The 27217-nt window shown below is 34.6% G+C and overlaps 1 protein-coding gene across 43 annotated transcripts in view; it reads left to right on the plus strand.

The window, feature by feature from the left end:
- The window catches only part of NRCAM (neuronal cell adhesion molecule), a 151514-nt gene that overhangs the window by 107354 nt on the left and 16943 nt on the right, over positions 1-27217 (plus strand). For 11 of the 43 annotated variants that reach the window (XM_048065846.2, XM_048065854.2, XM_048065849.2 and 8 more), the window contains 17 exons: positions 868-979; positions 1301-1467; positions 1551-1698; positions 2260-2384; positions 3264-3293; positions 4690-4791; positions 6548-6745; positions 6859-6929; positions 7828-8053; positions 8353-8468; positions 12840-13044; positions 13238-13360; positions 14356-14532; positions 15657-15692; positions 23674-23739; positions 24252-24377; positions 25448-25600. In XM_048065846.2, coding sequence (XP_047921803.2) covers positions 868-979; positions 1301-1467; positions 1551-1698; positions 2260-2384; positions 3264-3293; positions 4690-4791; positions 6548-6745; positions 6859-6929; positions 7828-8053; positions 8353-8468; positions 12840-13044; positions 13238-13360; positions 14356-14532; positions 15657-15692; positions 23674-23739; positions 24252-24377; positions 25448-25600 — 2181 coding nt within the window. Of the gene's footprint in view, positions 1-867; positions 980-1300; positions 1468-1550; positions 1699-2259; positions 2385-3263; positions 3294-4689; positions 4792-6547; positions 6746-6858; positions 6930-7827; positions 8054-8352; positions 8469-12839; positions 13045-13237; positions 13361-14355; positions 14542-15656; positions 15693-23673; positions 23740-24251; positions 24378-25447; positions 25601-27217 lie in introns of all 43 variants that reach the window. The other 32 variants (XM_048065856.2, XM_066991831.1, XM_048065869.2 and 29 more) reach the window with 10 other exon arrangements.

Genomic DNA, 27217 nt, shown 5'->3' on the forward strand with positions numbered 1-27217 from the left:
TTCTCTCTTTTTATTTATTTTTTAATGTAAATCATAACAAACATAAACATAACAAATAAGGAAGGAATTAATATTCCTTAAGTTAGTATGTTTCAGTACACTTTCATTGATTGTTGCTGTTTTGGATAAGTTACATATTTGTTCCATCTGAAAACTGTAGTATAGAACAAATTCTACTTCTGCAGTGATCCTGGATTCAGATAATCCCTGGAAAAGACTCAGATAAACCCCATCATAGAAAAGATAATCTTTAAATTGCTGTTGTGAGGGGACATGATTATGCATTTGCCTTGAAAGCCTCCAAGGGTACGTTTCAAGTTGTGTGATAATTGTGACCTCTCGATCTTCCCACTGAATTTAACAAAGTTAGTAGCAAAATCCAAGGCAGAATGGCCCCTGAGGACTCTCCTGCAGGAATTGGCAGATCCTTTTATTGAGTGGCAGCCTTTTAAAAGAGAGAACCTCATTATGAGTCCATGATTCTGTTCAAAAATGGAGGTGTTTCACCAAATAGATCTTAGCTTCTTTCTGCCTGAAGGTTTTTTACGAATTATGTAGTTCAGTCTGTTCCCATGAGTTTCTCATCGTGAAGTATGTTCTGATTTAAATTTTCCAAATTAAATCACTGGCTTTGGTATCAATCCCTGTTACTTGTAAATAGGGAAGAAACATTTATTTTTTAAATGAAAATTCTGCTACATTAATGTTTCCTCAGGCTAATAGTAGTAAAACAAAATTGGACTTAAGCTGAGACCAGAAACCACTTCAGAGAAGGATGTTAATGGATACTCTTTAGGCCCTACTTGTTGCCTTCATATTTTGTATTTGTATCCTTGTATCTATACCCAGACATCTTTGTCTTTTCAGCCGAGCCACCAAGAATTCTAACTCCTGCTAACAAACTGTATCAAGTCATCTTAGATAGTCCTGCATTAATAGACTGTGCTTATTTTGGTTCACCTAAACCTGAGATTGAATGGTAAGTTACAGTTATTGTGTTTAAATTACATAAAAAGAAGCAGTTGCATCTGTGGAAACAAACATTTGCGACTGCTTACAATTTAAAAACAGTATATCTTTAAACTTAAGATAATTTCAGTATGCTTATACAATATTAATTCTACTTGATGTAGTAACATTTAAGATACCCATATGGAATCGAGTTTAAATTTAATTATGTGATGCTGTCATTATGTGATGTATTTGCTAATGTAGCAGTCCAAGTTTGTATTTCCTGATAATAAAATATTATAGAATTTAAGTATGGTGTTGGATAATAATAACTACCTTTCGCATAAAGGTTTAAGGGAGTGAAAGGCAGCATCTTGCGGGGAAATGAATATGTTTTCCATGATAATGGAACCTTGGAAATTCCAGTGGCTCAGAAGGATAGTACTGGCACATACACATGCGTTGCAAGGAATGAATTAGGAAAGATACAAAATGAAGTACAATTGGAAGTTAAAGGTAAGAAATTAATCACTCTTTAATCACAGATTAATATAGAATTTAAGACTTTATAAACATCTAATAGTAATTTTAAATTTCAGACCCAACGATGATAATTAAACAGCCAGAATACAAAGTGATTCAGAGATATGGCCACGTTTCATTTGAGTGTATAATAAAACATGATTCTACCTTAATACCAACAGTTATATGGTTGAAGGACAATGATGAACTGCCAGATGATGAGAGGTATAGCCAAACTATTTTGTCTTTATTTTTTATTTTCTCATTTCCTCCGTGTGCTCCTTTTCCTGTTCTTTTGAAAGTCACATAATGACCTATTGACAATTTCCAAACAAGATAAATATCATGATAAATATCATCACTACCCCATATTTGATGACTAAAAGATTTGCCTAGTGTAGTGAAAATATTAAGATATAATTCAGAATAAAATGAGATATAAATTATTTTAAATGTGTACATTAATCATGTATATAAATAGTAAGGATAAGATAATTGGCGTAAGAAACTAAAGGGATAATAATAAAGGGAAAGCAATTTTGCTGTAGATCACAGATAATTAAAAGTAATTTAAGTATATTTGGAAATAAAAATGCATTAGAAGAATAGGCAGTTACTGTGGGAAGATGGTTAAGAGCAATGTAGAAAAGGCTGACATGGTCCCATAGCCTACACTGTTGTCTAGATATTTGCTGAAATATACAAGTACATGGGATTTGACAATATAAAAGTGTCTTATAACAGTACCAGTTATTGATTCAGTGGCTGAACCTATTGTATTTACAGGTTTCTAGTTGGTAAAGACAACTTGACCATTATGAATGTAACTGATAAAGATGATGGAACATATACTTGCATAGTTAATACTACTCTGGACAGTGTTTCAGCAAGTGCTGTGCTTACTGTTGTTGGTAAGAATACTCTAAAACTTTACGATAGCAATACTGTGTTTAATTTCTGTTAAGTATAAAAACAGCATTAGATTTAAAATGAAAAGCACAAACATAATTTTGGTTGCTAGGACAGGAAAAAAGGAATTTCACCAGATTATGTATGTGTTTCAGTTTTGAAAATATAATAATCTTATCTGAAAGTTTGCCTTTGAATCATCTACTTACAAAAGGGTCCAACAGCTTCAGGACACATTCAGTTTCACGGTATAGGTTTCTATTTGTATCACACCTGAGCTAACACAGTAAATTGCATATTGCAGAATATTTGAACATGTTATTTCAGGAAACTCTTTTGCAGCTGAATTACTCTTCAGAAAGACTGAGCATGCTTGATTGTTTGACTTCTCAGTGACTTTCTTATTAAATTCCTTCACCTTGTTAACTTTCTATGAGTTCAGATTATTGTGAAATATGTTACTGTGCTCCTTCTCCCAGTTTGTAAGAAGGTCCTAAGTAGACGTCCCATATTATTCTTACCTGGTGAAGTTGGACCAGTTCAAGCTGAAAGTCAAGTATGCTTGTGTTTTAAAATTGTGTTGTGATCTTATGCCTATCCAGGAATGACATATAGTACTTACAAGCATCTAGTACTTGTTTAAAGTTTTTTTTTTTTATGTTTGTTTTCTTGATCCATTCATATTAAAAAAAAAAGATAAATTATTGTAGAATACTTTTATCACTTTTTAGTGAAAAATTATCAATGTATTATTTAAACTCAACTGTTTACTGTAAGTTAACTTTTCTTTCTCTCTAATTTTTACAGTCTATAACTACTTACTATATTCTGTGCCTTTGGCTACTAACTGATTAAATCCTCTATATTAATGTTCTTTTCAGCTGCTCCCCCAACTCCAGCTATCATTTACGGTAAACTAATACAAAGTTCCCTTACTACATCATCTGCCAGATATACTTCTCATTTGCCTATTGGAAAGTGCAACATCTTCTTCCCGCCCCCCCCCCCCCTTTTTTTTTCTGTGTTTTTGTGTGTGTATGTGTGTTTGTTTTGTGGTTTCATCCCATTTTACCAACTGCTTCATTACTGGGAGACTGGACTTTGGAATTTCACAGTGCAGGGTGCTTTGTATTTTAGAGAATAAACGATTTTAAGATATAAATTATTTTTAATTCAGGTTGTAGCTTGATAATGTTTTTCTTATCATGAACATTGTAATGCAAATCAGTTATAATAGTAAATGAAAGGTTTAAAAGATAAATCCATCAGTTCTTTGAAAGCTAATTCACTATCAAAGAATTTGCACCAACTAAATTGTGATATGCTTTTCCTTTGCTTTTGATACCAATTTTCTAGGCGTGAAGTACTTTATTTCATAGTTTGTCTTCATTTTACCTCACTCATAAAACTGGTAGAATCTTATTGCCCAGTTTTGTTAATGATTGATGAAACTGCTGATAAGGATTGTGAAATTAAAGTTAAAATACTCTCAAAATCTGTCAGTCATGTACAGTCTTAAACTGGACATCATGCACCCATTAATTTGATAGCATTTTTTTTCTGAATTTGGGTTTTTAAATGCTACATAATATGCCCAAAACACTTTTAAATATGATCGATGAGCACATTTATGTAAGTCCTATCAAGTTTTGAGAAAATGCTTATGCATTCTTAAGTGAACTTACTCATTAGTCTTAATGTTTGTGTAACAATTCATATAACAAATTCAGCAATTTGAAATGGATATTTACATCTTCATGCATTGTGTGGATGTATATTACCAGATTGTTTGATGTTTCAGGTTTTCTAAAAAGTACAACAAAAATAAATGGCTTAGAAACTCACAATTAGTTTCCATTTACACTATACTTGTTTTGAATTCACATGCAAAATATTTGTAATGATTCTAGAAAAGCTTCTTTGATGTGAGTTCTTTATTTTCCATCTTATTAAATATTTCTAGTTACAATAGAATATTAATCCATAGATAAACTAAACATGCATTTCATATTTCTTTACTTTTCATTACATTTTTGTATGAAATTTTATATCACAATCAGATGGAGATAAAATCAAATATAGGTTCTTGTTAATATATGGAAGTTTCCAGATATATCAGTTCTTCTCCATTTTGTATCTGTTTTGTAACAACTGCATGCTAATAGTCATTAAATCATGCTTACATAAGTGAGTAGATCTGCACTGCTATGTTTGTGGAATTCTTTTGATTAGAATGTAAGGATTTTTTCAAAGATGAAACTCCATATTCCATTGTGATTATTTGCTTTGTGTTCATTTGATTTACAGCTCGGCCAAATCCACCATTTGACTTGGAATTGACAGGTCAGCTAGAAAGAAGTATTGAACTCTCATGGATACCAGGAGATGAAAATAACAGTCCTATTACAAGTATGTTTGTCTGTATCTATTGTAACAGAATTCCCTTAACTCTTCTTAGATTCCAAAAAGTTCTGATATAAATTTTGTGTGCAGCATGGAAGAATGGCATATTCACTTGCTACAATTTGAAGGTCTTTTCCAACCTTAATGATTCTGTGATTCTGTGAATTGCCATTTATTTACATAATAAAAATTCATTGATTATCCTCTACTGCACTGCCAAGCTGAAAGACTTATTTAATGCCCTAAAGAGCTGGGCTTTTATTCCAAAAACCTGTGCTAGTTAACACAGAAGATGATACCGGTGTGAGCTCTGTATGATTATGTCCAGTCTTATGAATAAGTAGAGAGCAGACTTGTTCATTAGTTGAACGAGTAGGAAGTCACTTGTATGTGCTTCTTAAGGAGAAATCTATTAACATTTTCATTAACTCTTTAGTACTTCCCATTAACTTGAATAGCATCAGTACCAGTATCTTTAGGGGGATTATCCATGACTACCAGTGACAGAAGCGTATTCTTCATGAAAATACAGACCAGAGGGTTGTGGGGTTTTTTGTTTGATTGTTTGGGGGGGGGGGGGTATATTTGTTTTTTGTTTGGCTTTTTTTTTTTAGATTAATATAAATAGTCGAATTGCATTTAAGTTATAGCTTATTCCTATACTCTTGTGTCAGTGCATTGATTGTTTTCCAGACCAAATGACAAAAGTCTGGCTTTTCTATTGAAAGGCATTCACACCGTCTCAAAAGAGATGATACTAGCTGGTGGCTTGTATCAGTTTTTCTACCGCATACAGTCTGATATTGGAAATTGAACTCTTCCAAATAAATAATGCTGGGTTTAATTACAATACAATTTAAATTCACGTGTTGTCCACTAAGAGCTTGCAAAATAAGACATTATAAGACATTTGCATCGTAAGTAAGCCTGTTAATGCTGCTGCTATCACTTCAAAAAAAAAAGACTCAAAGATTACACTTCATTATAAGAGATCCTTTTACACAGGTAATATGATTCACACGCTAGAATCTCTCTTTTGGCTGCTTGACAGCTGAAGATAAATGGTCCTTTTGTTTCTGGTAATGAATATGATTTTCTTTTTGGAGTTCTACAAATCTGTTTATAACTGAGGTTGTGTACACCGCAGGGTCTTGACTGCAATCATAATAACATTCACACAGAGAACCCTCTAGTAATTTAGCTTCTGTACATGAATTCTGTGGCTTAATTTGAAGATACCGAAAAGTGCACTCAAAAATCTTCTTTAAGTATTGGTTCTTGACTTTAAATAGTTTTTCACTAAGACAGTTTCACTGGGGAAAATGGAATACTCTCATTTAATATCGTACAGGCATTGCTTTATTGTCAGCTTGATACAACCAGGAGCAACGTATTTGTCTGCCATACACTCCTTTTATATCAAAATTCCAATATTGTCTCACTTTCTTGCTGTGATAGTTCAAGGGTTCCTGTTATATTAAAATCCAGCACCTGACAGAGAGCTCTTGTAATAATGTGTTGCCTGACAACTGCATTAGTAAGAATACGAAATAATGAAAGAGTGTTTCTCTTACATTTCTATCTATGTAGTACCTTTCAGAACCACCTTGTATACATATGTCCTATGTACATCAGTTTCCATGATTTTTAAAAACGTTAGTTGGATTGCTCAGTTTTGATTAGCTCGTTCAAAAACGACTACACTGATCTAGGAAGGTGTTGCAAGTTTTGACGTAAAATTGGATTCAATTTCTGTTTGCAGGCTTTGTGATTGAATATGAAGATGGACTGCATGAGCCAGGGGTATGGCATTACCAGACGGAAGTTCCTGGATCTCAGACAACAGTACAGTTGAAGTTGTCTCCATATGTCAACTACTCATTCCGTGTGATAGCTGTCAATGAAATTGGTAGAAGTCAGCCAAGTGAACCATCTGAGCAGTACCTGACAAAATCTGCAAGTAAATAAGTATTCCTGCTTACCAGTAATTGATTTATGCTATGAATAGCATCGAATTTGCTTGTAATGGAAGTAGCAGTCATTCTTGTTCATGTGTAAATATTTTGTTTTTAGACCCTGATGAAAATCCTTCTAATGTACAAGGGATAGGTTCAGAACCTGATAATTTGGTAATAACATGGGAGGTAAGTTTGGGGATTTGGGAGGTTTCACTTGCTTGTTTTCAGCTCTGTGAGTAGCATTTTTGTAGAATGTTTTTGTTTTTAGAGAAATAACAATGATCTTCCTGAGAATACCCTGTGAAATAATATACGTACTGTGTGTTTACTATATTCTTGAAAGAGAATAAAAATGTAGACATTTCCTATTCTTCACTTTCAAGGAAAAGCTGCATGCTATCAAAGAAAAATCTTTTTTCAAGGTGCCTTGTTTTCCTTATTGATTTCTCTAAGATAATCCATTAATTTGGTAATACAGCATGTTTCGCTGCCGATGTAGAAAAACTTAAATATGTAAATTTTGATTTATCTCAAGTAGATTGCTATTTTTAGGACAAAGTCTAATGTAGATTAATTCTACCCTCAGCTTCTGTGATAAGCTGAATTATTGTGCGCTCTTCCACTAAAAAACTTTTATGTCTCTATTATGCCCTTAGCATCATGACAGGAACTCAGGAGAGCCATGTAAAACCAGTTTCCCATCCTAGGCAAGAAACATTCTCTAGGGAAAACAGTTTATTAGGGAGCTGGTGAAAATCTACTTCTCCTTCTTCCACTTCTAAAAAAATAGTTGAAAACAAAATATGTATATAGAAATCCCAATGAATGGTTGTATGATAATTAGCCAGTCTCTTATTCACAGGACTCAATGTAACTTTTACTAATAAATGAAAAGCAACTGAGCTGACTGAGCTGTAAGAAATAAATTGCATAGCTTGGAAATTTCAACATTGCTGCATCTCTGTCATAGAACACAGTGATAAATTTTCAGTAAAATTGTAAATTGATAACTTTATGACTTCAGAATTTTTTGAGATGCTTCAGAATATTGAAAAAACAGTTTGATTTACTCTTTTTATTTCAGTCTTTGAAAGGTTTTCAGTCTAATGGACCAGGACTTCAGTACAAAGTCAGCTGGCGTCAGAAAGATGTTGATGATGAATGGACATCTGTTGTAGTTGCAAATGTGTCTAAATATATTGTGTCTGGTACACCAACTTTTGTTCCCTATGAAATAAAAGTACAGGCTTTAAATGACCTGGGATATGCACCAGAACCATCAGAGGTGATTGGACATTCAGGGGAAGACTGTAAGTTTCCTAGCTTGACTCAGTGGTACTAATTAAAAGTGACTAAATGTGTAACCTAAATGGGAATTCAAAATATTAAAGTATTAAAAAGGGGGTATACTAGATATTTTTAAAATTAAAATGAAGTAAGGTGGGGATAATAAGGGTTCATAAAACTCTGTACTATTAGTGTTGAGGTCAGCTTTTTAACAGTATCAGCTTTTTAACCTACTTCTTGAAAGGAATGCAAAGAGTAGTTCCAAAAATGTTCACGTGGTGTCTGATTCTAACTAGGTACTTGTTACATCTTTTCCACGCAGTGCCAATGGTTGCACCAGGCAACGTGCAGGTCCATGTTATTAACAGCACATTGGCAAAGGTGCACTGGGACCCAGTTCCACTAAAAAGTGTCCGAGGACATCTTCAAGGGTACAAAGTAAGTACAGTCAAAAGCATTCTATCCCTCATTTAATAAAACAGATCACTCTTCCTGTATGAGATTGTATCTGGATTGAAGTAACTGATGTGTAAGAGGATTCTTGCTTTTCAGTGAGCTCACAAGTTTTGCTGACAAGAGCAACAGCATTGAAATGACTCATTTAAATTTCAGCAAGGTTCCAGCCTTTTAGTATTAGTCTCATGTGACATTGTCCTTGAAGAAAAATTGGATCTGCTTGCAATTAAGTTTGCACACATTACATAGATTTTAAAAATATATAATAGTTTTACAGATTTTTTTTTTTTTTCCCGGAAGGATACCTAGAGGATGAGGAGAAATAGTTTCTGTAGGAGTCTCTTTTAGGTCTAATGCTATTGAATAACTTTTTTTCAATTACTCATCTTCTACCATATGATTAGTCACGTAATTCTGACTAACTAGCCAATTGCTAGCTTGGAGTTGTGTCTTTTTAGAGGCCAGGAAAAAGCTCAGTTTAGAGAGAGTGGAAAAGGCAGAAGATACGGAGTACGCATATAACTGAAGGAAGCTTAATATAAGGTAATGCACTGGCTTTGGTGATGACTGAGAAGGCTGTGTTGGAAACAAAAGACTGCAATTAATAGAGAATGGGAGATAGAAGGACTTCAAGGTAGGAAACTGGGGCAACTGGTATCCTTGGCAGATCAGGGAAAATCTTTTCACAAAAGTTGCTTCAGAGGTCGCACTAGAAGCACATCAGAAGAAACTTGGAACTGCAGAAGCACGGTAGACTAGTTGGGCAGGGGAGGGTGGAGTGAGAGGATACATTGACCTCCTGTGCAACAATAGAAGAAAGTAACAAGTAATTATTCTCTACTCCTTTGCAAGTATAGGAAAAAAATGTTCTAACAGAACTGACTAGTTGCACAGCCTGAACTAGGTTACTTTGTAAGACAGACTAACTTGAACTACTTCTTTTCACATGAAAGAAGGAAAAGAAATATTTGAAAAAATGAAAGGAGGAAAATGTTTTGAGGAAAAGAAATGCATGTAATACTTGTAAAATGGAGGGCTAGCATTCAAGAGCATTAAATCCTAACTTCTGTGTGTTACAGCTTGTTGAGTTCGTGGTATGTGGATGTGACTTATCCGGCACAAAATACCACTGGCTGGAGAGACTTAAACTAGTTCTATTAATAGCTAACATAAATATTTGTAGTTGGTCTGGTGCTTTGCCCTAGGTAATAAACCTGGCTGAGGAGCAGGACTTACTAATTGTTCATATCACTATCTGGTAGATTATAGTCTCATTTCAACCTGGTATTTCACAAGCAAATGGGCAACCAAAAACCATGATGTGACAATTAGAATTTAGTGAAGTTAGTGTTTGCTATTAATCTTGTTACCACAATGCTAACAATCATAACCCAAATCACCAATTTCTGTAAAAGATCAGTATTAATACAAAAAAACAGTAGACAAAAATGTCTTCCAGTGCATCCAGTATTCTCACCCTACAAGACATAGTTACAGAGTTATCATCATCCCAGGTTTATTTTCTCTCCTGTATTTGGTAATGGGTTGCACTCTTGCCTCTCCAGTTACCTAATGAGTTAGTCATGCCATGATAACTTGTTTAGTCTGATAGTCTTCGCTATATATTGTACATTTTTTTAAGCTTTTTTAAAAAAATGGGGGGGGAGGGGTATTGGGTGGGGAGAAGAACCACACAATTACACAAAGCTAAGCAATTTTGAAGCTAAAATAAGTTAGGCAATAATCGTAAATAAAACAAGCTCAAGACTGCAGGATTAACAACTAACCTGACCACTGAATATTTTTGCTGTTGCAGCTAGGACAAATGAGAAAACGGTATATCCTTGAATAAGTTGCAGATGCAGCAGAACTTTCTTAAATAATTTTTGCAGATACAGCTAAATCAAGCTAAAACTAGACAAGAAATGACACATCCTAAGACCTAGTGGATAGTTATTGTTATAAAGCTTTCTCTGAAGTCAAGCTGAAAACTTTTCATGGATGCAGAATATGCTTTAAGTGTCTTACTGACATAGAACATGACTATCCCATTTTAGACACATCAGCAAAACTCTGCTAGCAAACTCAGGCTTTGCTAAGTAACAAAATTATTTCAGATGGTAGCCCAATATGCAGTGTTGCATTAAGGGTGCGTTTCTTAGTAAAGGGAAGGGTGCATCAAGCACAGCATCGCTAGTCGGTCGAGGGAAGTGATTGTCCTGCTCTACTCTGCGCTGGTGCGGCCTCACCTTGAGTACTGTGTGCAGTTCTGGGCACCACGGTACAAAAAGGATTGAAAACTGTTGGAGAGTGTCCAGAGGAGGGCGATGAAGATGGTGAAGGGCCTAGAGGGGAAAGCATATGAGGAGCGGCTGAGGGCACTGGGCCTGTTCAGCCTGGAGAAGAGGAGGCTGAGGGGGACCTCATCGCAGTCTACAACTTCCTCGCGAGGGGAGTGGAGAGGCAGGTGACCTATTCTCTGTTATCACCAGTGACAGGACCCGCGGGAATTGTTTAAGCTGAGGCACGGGAAGTTTAGGCTGGACATCAGGAAGAGGTTCTTCACCGAAAGGGTGGTCGCACACTGGAACAGGCTCCCCAGGGAAGTAGTCACTGCACCAAGCCTGTCTGAATTTAAGAAGAGATTTGGACTGTGCACTTAGTCACATGGTCTGAACTTTTGGGCAGACCTGTGCGGTGCCAGGAGTTGGACTTGATGATCCTTATGGGTCCCTTCCAACTCGGGATATTCTATGATTCTATGATTCTATTTCTCTACAGATGCATACTATGGAGACAAATGTACAAATAAAGCAGGAAGACATCTAACTAGTAACAGTTTATACCCCATATCACTAATATTTTGTTTTTATATTAATTAGCTATTACTGGATATACTTTGGTACTATGAAGCATTTCAAATCTAAGAAGAAACTTAAAAAAAATTGTTTTCGCTGTTACTAACATTTTTTCTTGTTATTCATATAGCGTCAGTGGTTTTTCAATAAGTGAAAAATGTAATGCAATTTCTTTTACTGTCATATTCCTCTTCGAGATTGCTGCTTATCAAACCCAGCTTATTAAAGCTCTCCTTCTCTTTCAGCCTGGCTATGGACAAGTGATGACCCAACTATAATAATGTGCTTTTGAAATGAACTATACCCAACGAGTTTCAATACAAATAGTACCATCAATTCAAGTTTTTCTTAACTTATAAATGGCTTTCTACACTATTTGGTAGGATGAGAGTTACAGGATGACAGCTGACAGTGTTAAAAAACATTAACTCAAGCAATGTAAAACATAGCAGCACTTAGCAATTAGAGTGAAGTGATACACAGCAATAGGAAGCTGGTGTTAGTGTATTTCTTTATAAGCAACCTAGTTGGGCTTTGTAAGTCCTAGCAATTCCCTTTTTTGAATTCACACATGAAATCCCAGCTTTCTTAAGTAGGTGTTTTACAGTTGGCATAAACAGAACCAGAGTTTTAGCCATTTACATTGCTTTATCAGTTTTAATGTCTGATTATACATGCATGAAAATTTTGCCGTGTAAAATGAACAATGATGCATTTGAATGTGACAGTCAGAGGATTAACACAAGTCTTTGTAGGGACAACTGTTAACGCCTTTCCAGAAATTGTGGTAGAGACACAGTGCAGTCAAGGAGATGCCAGTAATTACCTGTGAGGCTCTGTAATTTCTTAGAAAGAAAATCAGCAAAATGGACATCAGAATCAGCTTTGTGCTCTGATCTTTTTATCACATAAACAGAGGAATACTTCTCTTATGACCATATGTGGAGAACAGTGCAGGACTGTATCCTCAGAGGCCTTTCATGATTTCTGTGTTTTTCCAGCCTAGAATTTTTTTTTTTCCCATTTAAAAATCTATTTGGCCTCCACATCACAGGGAATATATCTTGTGTAGTCAGGTGAAAGGCATCTATAATAAGGTGCCAAGTTTGCTTTGGAAGCTGTGTAGACATATTACTGCAAACATAGATGGTTTAAATGATCTTCCCTCTCAGATGCTAACATGAGGATCGTCAGACACAAATGCAGTTCCAAACCAGAACTTGTGTCAGAGTGGCTTTGAGCATGAGCAGAACTGGCAGATGGTAGGTAGTCCTCACCCAGTCGTGTAGACATGACTGTTTCTAGACAAGCAGGAAACCTCTATGCTGCTTCTCACCTGAGCTAATTAAAATTGCAGTTATTCCTACCAATAATTTATGGATACTCATGGAAAAGCTTAAGAGTTCGCAAAATCAGCCTCACTATCAAATCAGCCTCACTATCAAAATCAGCCTCACCACCTCAATGCTCACTATAGATTTTCTTTTTTCTTTAGGTTTACTACTGGAAAGTACAGAGTCTATCCAGAAGGAGCAAGCGGCATATAGAGAAAAAGATCTTGACTTTCAGGGGAAACAAGACTTTTGGAATGTTGCCAGGGCTGGAGCCCTATAGTTCTTACAAGCTGAATGTTAGAGTTGTTAATGGTAAAGGAGAAGGACCAGCAAGCCCAGACAAAGTATTTAAGACCCCTGAAGGAGGTATGAAGTGAGAAACTTAGGAATTAAGTTAAATGTGGTGTATTCAAAATGGGTATACTAAGGATGCAATTGCTGAATTTGCATCTTGGACATCATAAAATAATAATCTGGCTCAATATGGTAATATCCTTAATAATTCATGAGCTGTTTTAAGTTCATCTACTTTGTATTTACCATATATTCTTCTTAAAAGTTCCTAGCTCACCATCCTTTTTGAAGATTACTAACCCAACATTGGACTCTCTGACTCTGGAGTGGGGTTCACCTACCCATCCAAATGGTGTTTTGATATCATACATACTGAAGTTTCAACCAAGTAAGTTAATTATGAATATATACACCTTTTACAATATGTTTGCTGAATAGTAACTCATTTATTGAGAAAAATACTAAATTTGTAATGTACAAAATATATGATTGCATTGTAGATGTCAAGTTTGCAAAAGATTAGCTTATTTAGACAATATATCTGACCCTATTTAGAAAATTCCACTTGCTCAAGTGCAAGGTTAGCATTTTTCCATTACTTTTGGTTCTTCAAACCCTAATTGTCAGCCAAGTTAGAGGCACTTATAAATCCTATATGCTGACTGCAGAGAAAATATCATTAACAGTAGATCAAAATACATCCAATTATATTGTTGTCTGCTTCTTCAGTTTTCATTCTAAAATGAAAATATCATCTCTGTGCCATTCATTCATGCCAGAGTTATACTAGCTTTGAATTAAACTGCTCATTATTTCCATTCAACCAGTCACTTCCTTAGGATACACATGCTACTGCCCAGAAATTGATCAGCAATGGCACTGGCAATTAGGAGTTGCATGTGCATGGAACAGATGAAGGCAGTTTGTTTTCTTCCACTTACAAGATTCCACTGTTCCTTGGTGTTAGATAGAAGTCATTTCAGTATTTTTATTCCTAAGTATAGTGAATTTATTCCGAAGCAGTTAGTTCAGAGATTCAGAGAGCTGAATGATCAAAGTTTCAAAAGTGTGTACATTCAGTTGGTTTGATGTAGAATTAGTGTCTTAGATTCAGATGCTTTACTTATGAGAATGGAACTTGAGCTTAAGAAACTTGTAGGTGTTCCTTATCTCCCCTCTGAATTTTTGTCCCTCTCCTTTTTATATAAAGGTGATTTTCTTTGGAAACAGTAGTTTATCATTTAAGTGACTGGAAATGAACAATACAGCAGACAAACAAATACAGAAAAACAAAGTCTGTTTTAACATAATGACAACATAGGCAGTTTTCCTAAGTAACCGTGGTTTTGTTTGTTTTGTTTTGTTTTTTTCTTGTAATAACAGTTAACAACACACATGAATTAGGTCCCTTGGTAGAGATAAGAATACCTGCCAACGAGAGCAGCTTGATATTAAAAAACTTAAATTACAGCACACGATACAAGTTTTACTTTAACGCACAAACATCAGTTGGATCAGGAAGTCAGATAACCGAGGAGGCAGTAACAATTATGGATGAAGGTAAGATGGGTATGTATAAAGAAAACCCACTGAGTTTAAAAAAAGACTACCAGTTTTATTAAAAATATTACTACTACTTCCTTCCATTAAGGAAATAGTCCCTGGTAAAAAATTCTCAAGGGCTTTTTCAACTGTATTATATACTATTAAAATATTTTAAATAGTTTTTAGGAAAAGATGTGCAAAGTTTTTCTACTGTAGTGGAAGCCCCAAAATAAGCGTAAAGTCTATCCTTTTGATATAAACTCACAAGACCTAATTCGTTGGCTTTTCTTGGCTTCAAAATTTCATCTAACTTTACATTTTAAGTGGTCTTCCTCCCTTAAGCTATTCTGTTCCAGTCACCTGCTCTGGTCACAGAGAATAACACTGAAATAATGCAGCTTTATGCCTCACTGAGGAAATTATTTCTCTCTTGAAGTATGCAACAGCTTCTGTGAGGTCTAAACTTTTCCCACAGAGCTGGCAAAAAAATACATCTTCAAAAAAGCTGCAGAAAAAAAAAATTAATTTGTGACCCCAAGTAACTGGTGACATTGTATATTTAAATAACCTTATTATAGTGTTTGATCCTGTCACTATTGATTTTTACATTTGTAACAATTCTAGATATAGGATATTGGCAGTTCTTTTGTTGAAGATGCTATTTATTTAAGTATGAAAGCTCAACAAATAAGAGTAATTTCAAACAAAAGGGAAATATGGGGGAAAGCCTTTTATGATTTTGCAAGTCTTAATATTAAAGGTCTATCTTGATACCATCTTTTAATATATTTTTATGATTACTGAAATTACAGTTTTATTTCAGTTGCTATAGATGAGTTGGTATGCAATGCAATTTTTCTAATAGTGTATTAAGGTTGCATATAAATGACATTTATTTTAAACTATGAGTCTTAACAAGCATGACCAAAAAATTTATTAAATGCATGTATATTAATTTTTGTCTTGTAGTAGTCTGTCAGTGTTCAGCATAACTGGATTGTTTCTAATTTATTTGAATTAATACATTTTATCTAGTCTGCATGCTTTTCTGGTTTAAAATGAAATTATTTATGTGTATGTTCCCTTTGGCGTTGTATCTAATTATATAGTGTTCCTGTTCTTGTTTTCCTCCATTAAAGCCGGTATTCCTCGTCCTGCTGTAGGTGCAGGCAAAGGTAAAATAAAACTGCATGATTTGTTAATGTGTGGATTTTGCAGTGTTGCAAATGGGGAAATTGCAGTGGTAAGGACAGAAAATCTTGGACTACACATTACTATACAAACTATTAATCAGTGCTGGAAGAAAACATTTCTGTTAAAAAAAAAAAAAAAAGGAATACAGAATGCTTATTAATACCTTTCATCTGTTTATTTTGCCACAGAGTTCCTGGGGAATTCATTAGCTTTGCTTCAGTAAAGTCTAATTATTTCTGAACATTTAACAGATGTATCTCACTGTCATAAATATTCAGGGTCCAGGTGCACTAGCACTGATGAGCTGGAGTAGAAAAAGCAGCAGTTTCACAAAGATTTTTTACTGCCTGTGCCATGCGCGTTTTTTCTTTCAAAAAAGTAGGTGCGCTTTTGTTCTCACTGCTGATTAATGCTACCCATTTGATCACATTTATTTCATTTGCAACCAACTGTGCATAGAAGACAGATGACTGACAATACCCTCTGTATACTTCTCAGTTCAAGTATCATATGGAATATAGAGGCAGATGACTTCCTGCTCTCTTAGGTTCGCAAATCTTGTGAGTGATCACTTGAAGATATTTCAGTGAGTGGAGCATATTGTGAACCTTATTCTTGCATTCAGTAATATTAGGTTCTTTATAATGAAGTTCTTCTGTCGAACAATGTATTCTTCGCACAGTTTTTATGAATTTTGATTTGCCAGAAGCAAAGATTATCCTGAGGACTTTCAGAGAGCTGAGTCAGAAAGGTGTCTCTATACCCATGTGTGATTTTATCACAGAGGTGTCATTAACACTTACCAACATCTGAGTTTCAGATTCTCAGGCCATAAAAATCCCATGTCAAAATCGCTACATGACAGTATCCATTATTTTTTACAAACTTGGAAGAGACAACATAAATTGCTTCACATATATTTTCTTTCCACTTGATGATCAGGTGTTTTGATAATTATATGGCTATAATAATAGCCATGCATTCTTTTCACCCACTTAGACTGGTAGAGAAGTCAGACCGTGTAAGCATGCCTTTGTGCATGTATATATTGTATATATAAGTGCATTTTAATATCAAACGCATTTCTGGTAAGTGTATGGAGTTCTGGGTTTATTTTAATGCCAAGTCTTTATTACTGTGTTTTAGTCAAGTTGTAGCTGGGAAGTCAGCACAGATTGGAACAACAGAACTGGCTTGTAGTCCTGGACGTAGCAGCAGAAATGTAAATTAAGTTCTCATTATTTATAGCTGAGTATAAAAACTCATGCAAGGAAAAATGGATTCTCTGGGTGAAACTGCAGTCTAATTATAGCAGTATCACAGTCTGGGGCTAGCAGTAAGCTTCTTATTTGTAAGATCAGCTGGAGCAGCTCACATTTCAGAGCTGTCATCTCAGATTCTCTGAAAACTTAAGCAGATGTCTTCGTTTGGTTCCATGCCGTTTATGGTTTCAAAGTTTTCACATATTCCTGTTGCATCTAGCTCTTACAATCGCAAAGAAAACTTTGGAACTGCAAACAGGACGGAGCTAAAGCCATGACATCTGCTATGACATCTGAGTTGCTGGAGCTCTGAGATGAATGTTCTCAGTGGTTACTTGCATTAACATGATTAACTATTTCACTACTGATCCGGGACTATAAGAAAGGAAAAAGAGGATCATATTAGCAAGTGCCAAAATACTTGGTCCCATGAGTGGGTGGATTTGGGAGATAGAAATACTCAGCCCACTCAAGAAGAAGTCATGCCCAGCAGTGAATTTTTACTCCTCCTCTCTCCTGCAGAAGGGCCTGTGAGTAGATACAGTTCTCATTAATGTGGACCCAAAGCCAAACTGAGGAGGATGTGAAATTTAGATATTCTCAACTGTGTTCTGATCCATCAAAAGCAACAGCCCAGTGTTTCATTTTGAAGGGCAGGAGTTATCAGAAAAATGCATATATCCTTTCTTTTTCAATTTTAGATGAATATCTTGGAAGTTAACAAGACAGTAGATGTCAGATTCAGGAAGAATAAAATGCAGTAAAATTTTGGTAGTATGTTTTCTACTGGCTAGCTGCTTGCGAAGGCCTATAGCTGGTCAATCAGAAACATTGGACACAAGGTCTTGGAGGAATTGAAAGCATCTAAACCTGGGAGAGGTGTACAACTTGAGATACATTTCACTTCTCAGAGTAAAACTGTATGTTAAAGTGCTGAGGGAAATAATGCTAGTGTAATCCTAAGGATCTTATAGTGTCTTAATGTTTTTATTGTAGACCTGAAATATATTTGCTGTCCTGAAATATATACTTGTGGTCCTTTGGCAGCATGTGACTTTTGCAGTCTATCTGTGCAGGCGTGGACCCTTCATTGTACTGTAGTCTTTCATTACTTTAAAAAACAAGGAAAGCAACCAAAGACTGCTTACTGACACACTTAACAAGTTTAATATTCATCCCAGTTGACTTTGTCTGATCATAATGACTGCACTGGTGTCAAGTAGGTGTTTCAGAGATACCCAGTATTTTCTAGATCAATCAGTAAGGAAACAAGCCTTTTTGCCTTTTCTCTTTTAATAGTAACTTTAGATGAAAGTAAGATCAAGGATAAGAAATTTGGATAAAGATTTTTTTTTTCCCTTATTCCTTTAGTAAAAATAGACATATCCTCACTGAAGAGAACATAGAAGGACAGAATGCTGCAACAAATGGGGGACAGTATAAAGAGGAAATTACTGTCTCACAGCAAAAGAGACCCATACTAATCAAAATGTTCTTTCGGCAACCGGTGTCATGGCATCAGATGGCCAAAATGCAATGGATTTTGGCTGATTACAAGACCTGAGGTTTCGTTCTCCTCTGATGAAATTTAACTGGGAGATTCATGTCAATGTTGCACAACCCCACATGAGTAAATCATGATAGAAATGGTTTTATTGTGGATGGGCAAGCTACCCTGTTATACTGTTTATAATCCAATTTGACTTGCACTATATTTTTTTCATTTCTAATTACTGTGGTACTATGCATGATATATTTAATCAAGATAAAGAAATAGATAAAGAATAAAGTATTTGATAAGCCGCATGCATTGCTATTGGCATCTGGGTATTGACATCAGCGTCTACATCTACCAACAGACATGGGGTAACAGAGGTGTGAGAAGAAATTAGGGATTAAGAACCTGATGACCTATAAAGTAATTATAGAAGCAGCTGGAAACTGACTCTGGTGATCACTGGAGTCAAGTCTTTCCTACCCTCTTTCATGAGGATTTTTAAATAAATAGACTATAGAGGAAAGAAAATAATACAAATTAGACCAGTGGCAGAAGTGAAAGTTGCTGATTAACATCAACAGTCACAGGGGCTCATAACGGTCTTTGTTGTAAGTGGAAGTGGAGGGAGTCATGCCATGTAATTATATATGTCTCTATATTTAGCAAGTCTTCTTGTTTCACTTTTCTGTTTCTTTTTGATATAGTCCACATTTCTAATTTAAAAGCAAGTTCTTGTAGTCTTTATGCACACAGATGCTGATAACTGGCAGATCTGACCTGCAAAGCTAGTAAGATTGGGAGCTTTAATTGAAACTAACACTTGCTGTCAATGCAGTACTTCTGCGTTCTTCATATGAACTTCTCATCTCAAGAACTGATGGAAATACTTTTGTTGCAGTGGAAAAATACTAGCAGTCTAGTCTCTGAGTCTAAAACCTTTCTTTTTTTCTGACTGAATCTCCAATGTATAGTTCTTCACTCAAGGCTAGAAGTCATTCTCAGCTGAGTTCATATCTCTGATCTATTTGTAAAAAATAGGATCATCTCAATTCTTTGTTCCATACAAAATGCTGTTGTTTAAACCATTTTCCCTGCCCACCATCTGTTTTACCTCCCTTTTTGAATCATTTCACATCACATCTCCATATTTTTCTCTAACAAGTTCAAGCTGCTTTTTCTCTTCTAGTTAATTATAGTATTTTTGTACCGATCCTTAAGCCACTCTCTCTCTGTGGACTTCTCCGTGATACGTCTATGTGGTTCTTTCAGTACAGCCTGCTAAAAAAACCCTACTATTTTGTCCTCTTTTAAGTCTACCATGAAAAATGTTGATGCTTTGGATGCGTGAGAAAATGATGATCATTTCAATGTAAAACTTCCTGCAAATACATTCCGCTTTTTAGACTTCACACAAAATCTATGCCATGCTAAATGTTTATCAGTGAAACTATTTCTTGCATTTGTACATGATCTTCTGTATTTCTATATAGGAAGAGTCTTGCAATGGCTTAGATAATCTCAGAGGTGACTAATGCCCATCTCACAATGCCAGAAATGAAATTCACTCCTATTGTTATACTAAGGCTTGAATTTCCTACTGTAAAAGTTTTGGGTCAAAAAGCAAATTAAAGCAAACCCCTAATTTGTTGTATACCTAGTTCTCTGTGATACGTTGCTTTACATTTTTCTTCCATTTGACATGAGTCATCAGATGTGTGTTTATCACATAGCTGCCAGTTCTTGCTGGAGATCTGGTGAATCCCCTGAAACTTCGTAAAGTTTAATCACTTTTGAGATTATTTAATTTACTGTTCTGCTACACTAAATCTTGAGAAAGAGTATCTATTCTGTTGTTAAGATACTTTCATAGCTTATGTCACAAATTACTGAATTCTGTTGAGTCTGCAGCCCAAGTACAACTGTGTTATTTGCAGGAGCTGTGTTCTTGAAAAGTTAGAGGATTAAATACTCTTCTACCAAAAAAAAAAAAAAAAAAAAAGCAAACAAACAAAAAAACAAACCCAACCACCACCAACAAAAAAAACAACCAAACAGAACAATGACAGCAACAAAAAACAATATTGAAATTAATTTGAAAAGAAAGGAAAATACTGCTTTGAGCCTAGGCCTCTTTCTCAACAATTGGCAAATGCTTTAATACCATATCTCACTACAGTACTCAGAGATGTCAGCAAAACTTTGCATTGCACAGCATGGTTAAAATGGCTTAATTTACTGGAGGTAGCTGAATTAAGAGTCAGTCTGTATGAAAAGCATAACTTAATTAACAGTCCAATCCCATCATTTTTGAAGTGACTCTTATGTCAGTGGTGGTGCACAGCATTAAATGTGGTGGTTGTAAATCACAAGAATACGGTGTTCCTCTGCTCAAAAAGCACTTCTCCCAGAGACAGAGCTTTCTAGCCCCGCTCTTTTCACCAACTGCCACTTGCATGCTCTGAGAGTTTCTTCCAGCTGACAATTACACATTTTGCATTTGTGAACAGTGCTAGGAAGCATATTGAAGTACCAAGAGGTTAATTATAATTAGAGGTGTGGTGATTTAGAAGACAAGAGTCTGGGTAGATTGGAGATAAGCTCTGAATCTTGTACCTACCTTGACATCAGGCTTTCATCACCTTAGAATCCATCAGCCATCTTTTATTTTACCTACGTGTGTATCCATTTTGCAAGTATGGCATATTTGAAAGACTTAACTAACAATTTCCAGGCCTGCTGGAATTATTAGAACAACTAGTAGTGAAAAAGAGGAAGAATAACAGAAGTAATAATTTTGAAAATAAATATGCTACTGAATGAATTTGTTGGTGCACTGTGTTCAATAAGAAAAAAACAGAACTTAAATCTGACCTAATACTACACAATGATCAAACTATACAAGCAACCATTGGTAAAAATCAGAAAAGAGGACGTCTGGGAAATGTCAGCATTAGTCAGTCACTTGAGAGGATTTAGAAACTAAAAGACCAAAAGAATGAAGATAATTTTCTGAGCCAATTTCACTGTTATGTGCAATCATATGAACAGAAAGCAATTTACTCAATACTAGGTCTTTAATCTAGTAAACAGCCGTTTAATCACAGCAGAAACTAGAAATCAAAATCAAAGATTTAAAAAAAAAAAAGGCAAAACAAACAAACAAAGAAAAAAAACCAAACAAACACAAGAACACAAGAAAAGATGCACATTTTACAGGAAAGGTAATTATCTAATTAGTCTAGTGATAGAGAAACTGGCTGTCATCTGGAGTCTTTCACACAGGGTGGGACTCTACTTCATCCACGAGTGCCCAGGCATCAGGAGGGAGAAGCCAGATGTAGTTCTGTGGCATGTCTTTGCAGGAGAAACAGATTATTGCCTATAGTTTCTTCTGACTATAACATCAGTGACAAATGTCAGCCATACAGTTCTGCTGCTTATTAGACATCTATGGTAGAATAGCAAACTCCAGGAAAATATGGGTGTGAGAAAATACGATTTAATGAAACAAAACAGAATAAATTATATTTAGAATACTAACCGGTAGCTTTCTTGGCAAAGAACAAATACTAAGATGCTGATTGTAATTTACACCTGTTCCTATGTGCAAATGAGGAAAGAAGTTTATATATCCTATCCACAGTCTCAGACTCTGCACCTTTCTAAATTTAAAGCTTGCTATTCTTTCTTCTTGCTACCTTAAAGTGGCACAGAGGAGCAGAATGTAATCCCCTTGCGTTACTATAGTGGGTATGATTACAGACCAGATTTTCCATACCAGAGTCCTGGCTCTAATATTTCTTAGTGGTTTTGTTGTTGATTTAGTAACCTAGATTGCTTTTAAAAATCTTGTTCTTTTTGATTTTAAGTTGATTCTAGAGAATAAATATATTCTTTATTCCTTAAATAAATATGTTCCTTATTTTTGGTTAGTGAAAGAAGTAATGTATAAATACATAAGCACAACAACCTACAAAGACATCAAATATAGGAGTAATTGGTTTAATACAGACTGAAGTTGAATGGGTTGAATGAGAATTCTACTAATGAAGTAGATTTAAGAAAAGAATGATACAAATATGGAGATTAAAAGCCTGATATTGTGAAAATTTTTAACAAGGATACATTTTCAGAAGAATTGATGGACTTCGCATCATTTAGGTCTGTTTTAAAACGACTCTCAGGAGCTATGGATTTCTAGTCACAGTACTCATTTATTCTGTCTATACAGATTTATTTATTTTACTATGCCAAAGCAAGCCATTTTTTCTTTGAATCTAAATTGGAACTACTTGCAGTCAGCTGTATGGACAAGCCTATCCTGTTCTGAGGAGGAAATAAGTGTGCAAATAAAATCTCTGCAGCACTTCTCGCCTTGAGAACAGGCCTCTGCACATTTTATTTTCTGGTATAAACAAAATCACTGGAATTCTGTTATTCGTCTTTCCTGAGACTAAGATGTCACCTCTGGTGTTCCATGATGCTTTTGGAAGTATTTTTGATGTTTTATCAGGATCAAAATGTCAGTGGCAAACAAAGGCATTTTCATTCAAAACTAATTTCATTCAGAAACTTTGTATCTGCACTGAAATATTAACATTTATTTTTATTAATATTAGGCAAACAAACATGCTGAAGTTTTGTCTATTTGTAACAGATGTAATTGGAGAACAAAAATTAAGATATGAGCAAAGATATGGCTAATTACAAGATGCTGAAGAGAAAAGGACTAATTTTCATAGTGGGCTTTGTGCATATCTGTGCCAAGTACTTATGTCTGATGAGAATGATAATAGGACCCAGTATCTTAAAATCCATGGTATTGTTTTATTTTTTTTTCTGTGCTTTCCAGTGATTTGAGTGCTTCACACCAGAATATTTTGATATTGGCTTTCCATAGCATTGGAAATGTTATGGAAATGTTTAAAGGGGCAATGAATCCATAGTGGAAATGAAGCTGATTTCAGAAATGTCCTGTAAAAGTAAAGGTCTCAGTAAAAATATACTTCTGTTCGTTTTCAAATATGTGTGTATCATTTAGCCCTTTCATATTTTAACAAGTAAAACTAATTGCATGAATGTAGAGTGTGCATGCGTTATTCATTTAACAGGTAAGGTTTTACTGCATTATTTAAATGATACTTTTTGATGTGAAGTTTTTTACTGTTTATTTTTTCTTTCCCACTACCTCTGATGGTGAAGGATATTCAGAAACCCTTTTTGCAACCTCCCCAGTCATGCATACTGTCCGTCCAACTTTCTATAAGGGTATTGTGTTCCTTTTTTATCATTATCAATGCAATAGAGACACAATCCTATAAAGGGCTTGCAGTTGAGGCGTTTACAGTCCATTCAGTGACATGTGGAATAAAGGGAGGTGTGTGCTACCTTCATACCTCTGTTCTCTCCTACCATTTCCCATTACCTGGACAATGTTCTCATTTCTCCTCTGTCTTCATTTTACTTCTGGATGAATAGAAACAATGTTTTCTGGGATTTTGGCAATTAAGCATTTTTAAGTATTTGGCAGTTTCAGTGTTATAGGGCATGCTCACTAGAGTGCATATATTTTACTTTCTAATTTCATGGTGTAGTAGCTGCTTAGGATTCAATTACCAAGCATGCTAATTTAGTCACTAATTTCCTGTAATGGAAACAATGACAAATGTACTATACTTTCCCTGTATGTGATCTAAATTAGCATAGTACCTTCCTTTTTTTTTTTTTATGTATGAAGTCACAATTTCATATTCTGCTTTGTTTTTCTATTGTGTATTCAGTGCAACCACTTTATCCAAGGATCAGAAATGTTACAACAGCTGCTGCTGAGACCTATGCCAATATCAGTTGGGAGTATGAGGGACCAGATCATGCGAACTTTTATGTTGAATATGGTGTAGCAGGCAGTAAGAAGTCATTTCATTAAATTATACTAAGTGTTCAGATATATTTTCAAACATTTTTAAACATGGTCCTAAGTTGACCCAGTGTTAATGATAGCTTTTAAATGTTTGGAAAAATCATTTTTTAACTTGATCTGGAGATCAAATAATTTTCATTATAGTAAACATCAATGTGTAGCAGCTTTTTGATGCTTAGATAGAAAATCAGCCTTTGTTCCTTTGTATTATCTTATAAATTATTGTGAACATGAACTTCTAAAAATGTAGATTACTTGAAGTTGTTGTGATGTATTGATTACATATGTAAAAATATGATTACATACATTAAAATGGGATTTAACAGTTCTCCTAAATTATATCCAAATCAGGAAAATAAAACAAAACAGTCAGCAAAAACAATTTTCTTTGTTAAATTAAACCTAAGGTATTGACCAACTTGCATACTTTTCTTGGCATAAAAATAGGTTTTAATCTTTGATAATACAAGTAGTAATTATAACACACATAGATAGCTAATAAAACCATGATATTTAAATAATTTATCCTTCTGAAGTTATGACTAAAGATGATAAATCTGAAAATTGGAATATAAATCAATTTTTCTGGATATTAGTCAAAGAAGCATCTGTCCTAGAAAAAGAAGATAATGATCAGGAAATATGATCTGTTCAGATTGCAAAATAGAATTTCTTGACTAAGGTAAATATTAACTGAAACTGTAGAAGTATAGTCTAATTAAATGATTAAAATCTATTTTAATGTATTTTATAATTGCAATTTCAGTAAGTCTTTAAAGAAAATAAATGAAAATAGTATTTCTACAGTACAATGGAACAAATGTTTAAAATAGTTTCATAATTAATGTATAGTGTATTCTTCAATATATTGCATGCAATATATTATTTGCAGTCATAATTTTATATGGTTTTATTATTTTCTGAAAGAATAGTTGCTGTTTTTTCAGCCAATCCATAGTTTAGTCAAGTAACTGTTGATAATATTTTGTCTATAAACTTTCAGTAACACGTAGACAATTAAAATTCCAATATGTTGTTTTCCTAAAATTTTTGTAGGCAAAGAAGATTGGAAAAAAGAAATTGTAAATGGTTCTCGAAGCTTCTTTGTGTTAAAGGGTTTAACACCAGGAACAGCATATAAAGTCCGGGTTGGTGCTGAGGGCCTGTCTGGTTTTAGGAGTTCAGAGGATGTGTTTGAGACAGGTCCAGGTGAGGCACGCCGTACCAATTCTGTATCATAGTCAGAACTGCAATAGACCAGATGCTGAAACGTTGAACTGCTTCTAGCTAAAAGATGTTGTAGCTAGCATCTTTGTATGTTCTTTTTTTTTTTTTTAGAACAATGTTGAATTATTTTTTAAACTCCTAGATATGCTAGCATATTTATTATGTAGATTATGAATGTTTTCATCCCTTCAATTGACTCTACTTGTCTGTTGTTTATGTTAGGGGCAAGATACTGCTCACACTCCATCTGTGTGCTGTGCACTGAAGATGACCTATTTAATTTATTTCTAATTAATGTAACTAGATTTCTATATTTAAATAACATCTACTTTAATAGAGTCAAGTATATATTTTTAAAGCTAACAATCTGCATATCATCCTATTTATTACAAAAAAATTGGAGCTAAAATGTATGTGTAATCAGAAGTGCAGATTGAATCTGAAGACTCATGTAATCTATATATACCACTGTTAAGAGATTTCTACTTACGTTTCTTTTCCTATTATTATATTGGTTATGTAAATATGTTGATTTCACAAATTGTCCTGTGAATCAGTAAGGCTGTTTAAGATCTGTATCTATATATTTTCAGTCATTTAAAGAAAGGTGCAGCAGTCATTTTTTCATAAGCAAATCAGTAATGCTCGTTCATTTAACTCAAAGGAAGAGCATTGCTGGAAGTTTTTTTTTTATGTTATGCTGATTATGTTGTTGCCATCACAGCATGCCTTTGGTCAGCTGTTATTATCTGTTTGTATATGATAGCCACTTCTGCTCATTCCAAGCATTTTGGTCCATGCATAGTTGTTTAGCAGGAGCTTCACCAACTCCAGAATGTTATGATTTAAGAAAGTAGTTAAATATGAAAATATGCTTGAACAATATGTAATATTTATCGGACAACAAAGTAAATTATGAATATACCAGTTAGAAAGTGAGTGCTTTCTAAAATCATAATTTTTTGCCTTGTTTTGTTCCATTTCTGTTGACAATTTATCATGTTGCAGCAAAATTTTGAAAACATGGTGCTGAATAACAGTGCTAGGCAAACGTATATGGGCTAAGCAGAGAGGTTATTTATGCCAGAGAAAGCAAATGGTATAAATGCCAATAGGTACAATTTTATGCAAATACACAAAAACCCAAAGCCTAAAGCAGCAGTAAAGAAAGGATCAAGATCGTAGTATAATTCAAAACAAGCAGAACGGAAATCTTCCCAAAAGCATCTCTCTGAACAAAAAATATCGAACCAATAAATAAGGAATCCTGTACATAACTGTGAATGAACCTTGGCTGATATCTTTGAGTAGTTAAGGAAGAAGGGAATTTAAAGAGAATTTAAAGACTCTCTTTCATGCTTTTTGATCAAGGAAATGCTCCATGTACAATATTGCTCATGATTCTTAATCTAATGATATAGCATATTTCTTAGAAAAAAAAAAAATGTCATGGCATACTGTCTTGAGTCTAGATTAAAGTTTTTAAACATTGCAAAAAAATGAAGTGGGCAAAGGGAAAATTATTGGAATATAGAATGCTTTCCAGTGCTTACAATTAGGAAAGAAACTGCAATGTTTGGAATAATGAGGCTTTTGCCT

Source organism: Anser cygnoides, chromosome 1 (genome assembly GCF_040182565.1).
Source record: "Anser cygnoides isolate HZ-2024a breed goose chromosome 1, Taihu_goose_T2T_genome, whole genome shotgun sequence".
Lineage (NCBI taxonomy): Eukaryota > Metazoa > Chordata > Aves > Anseriformes > Anatidae > Anser > Anser cygnoides.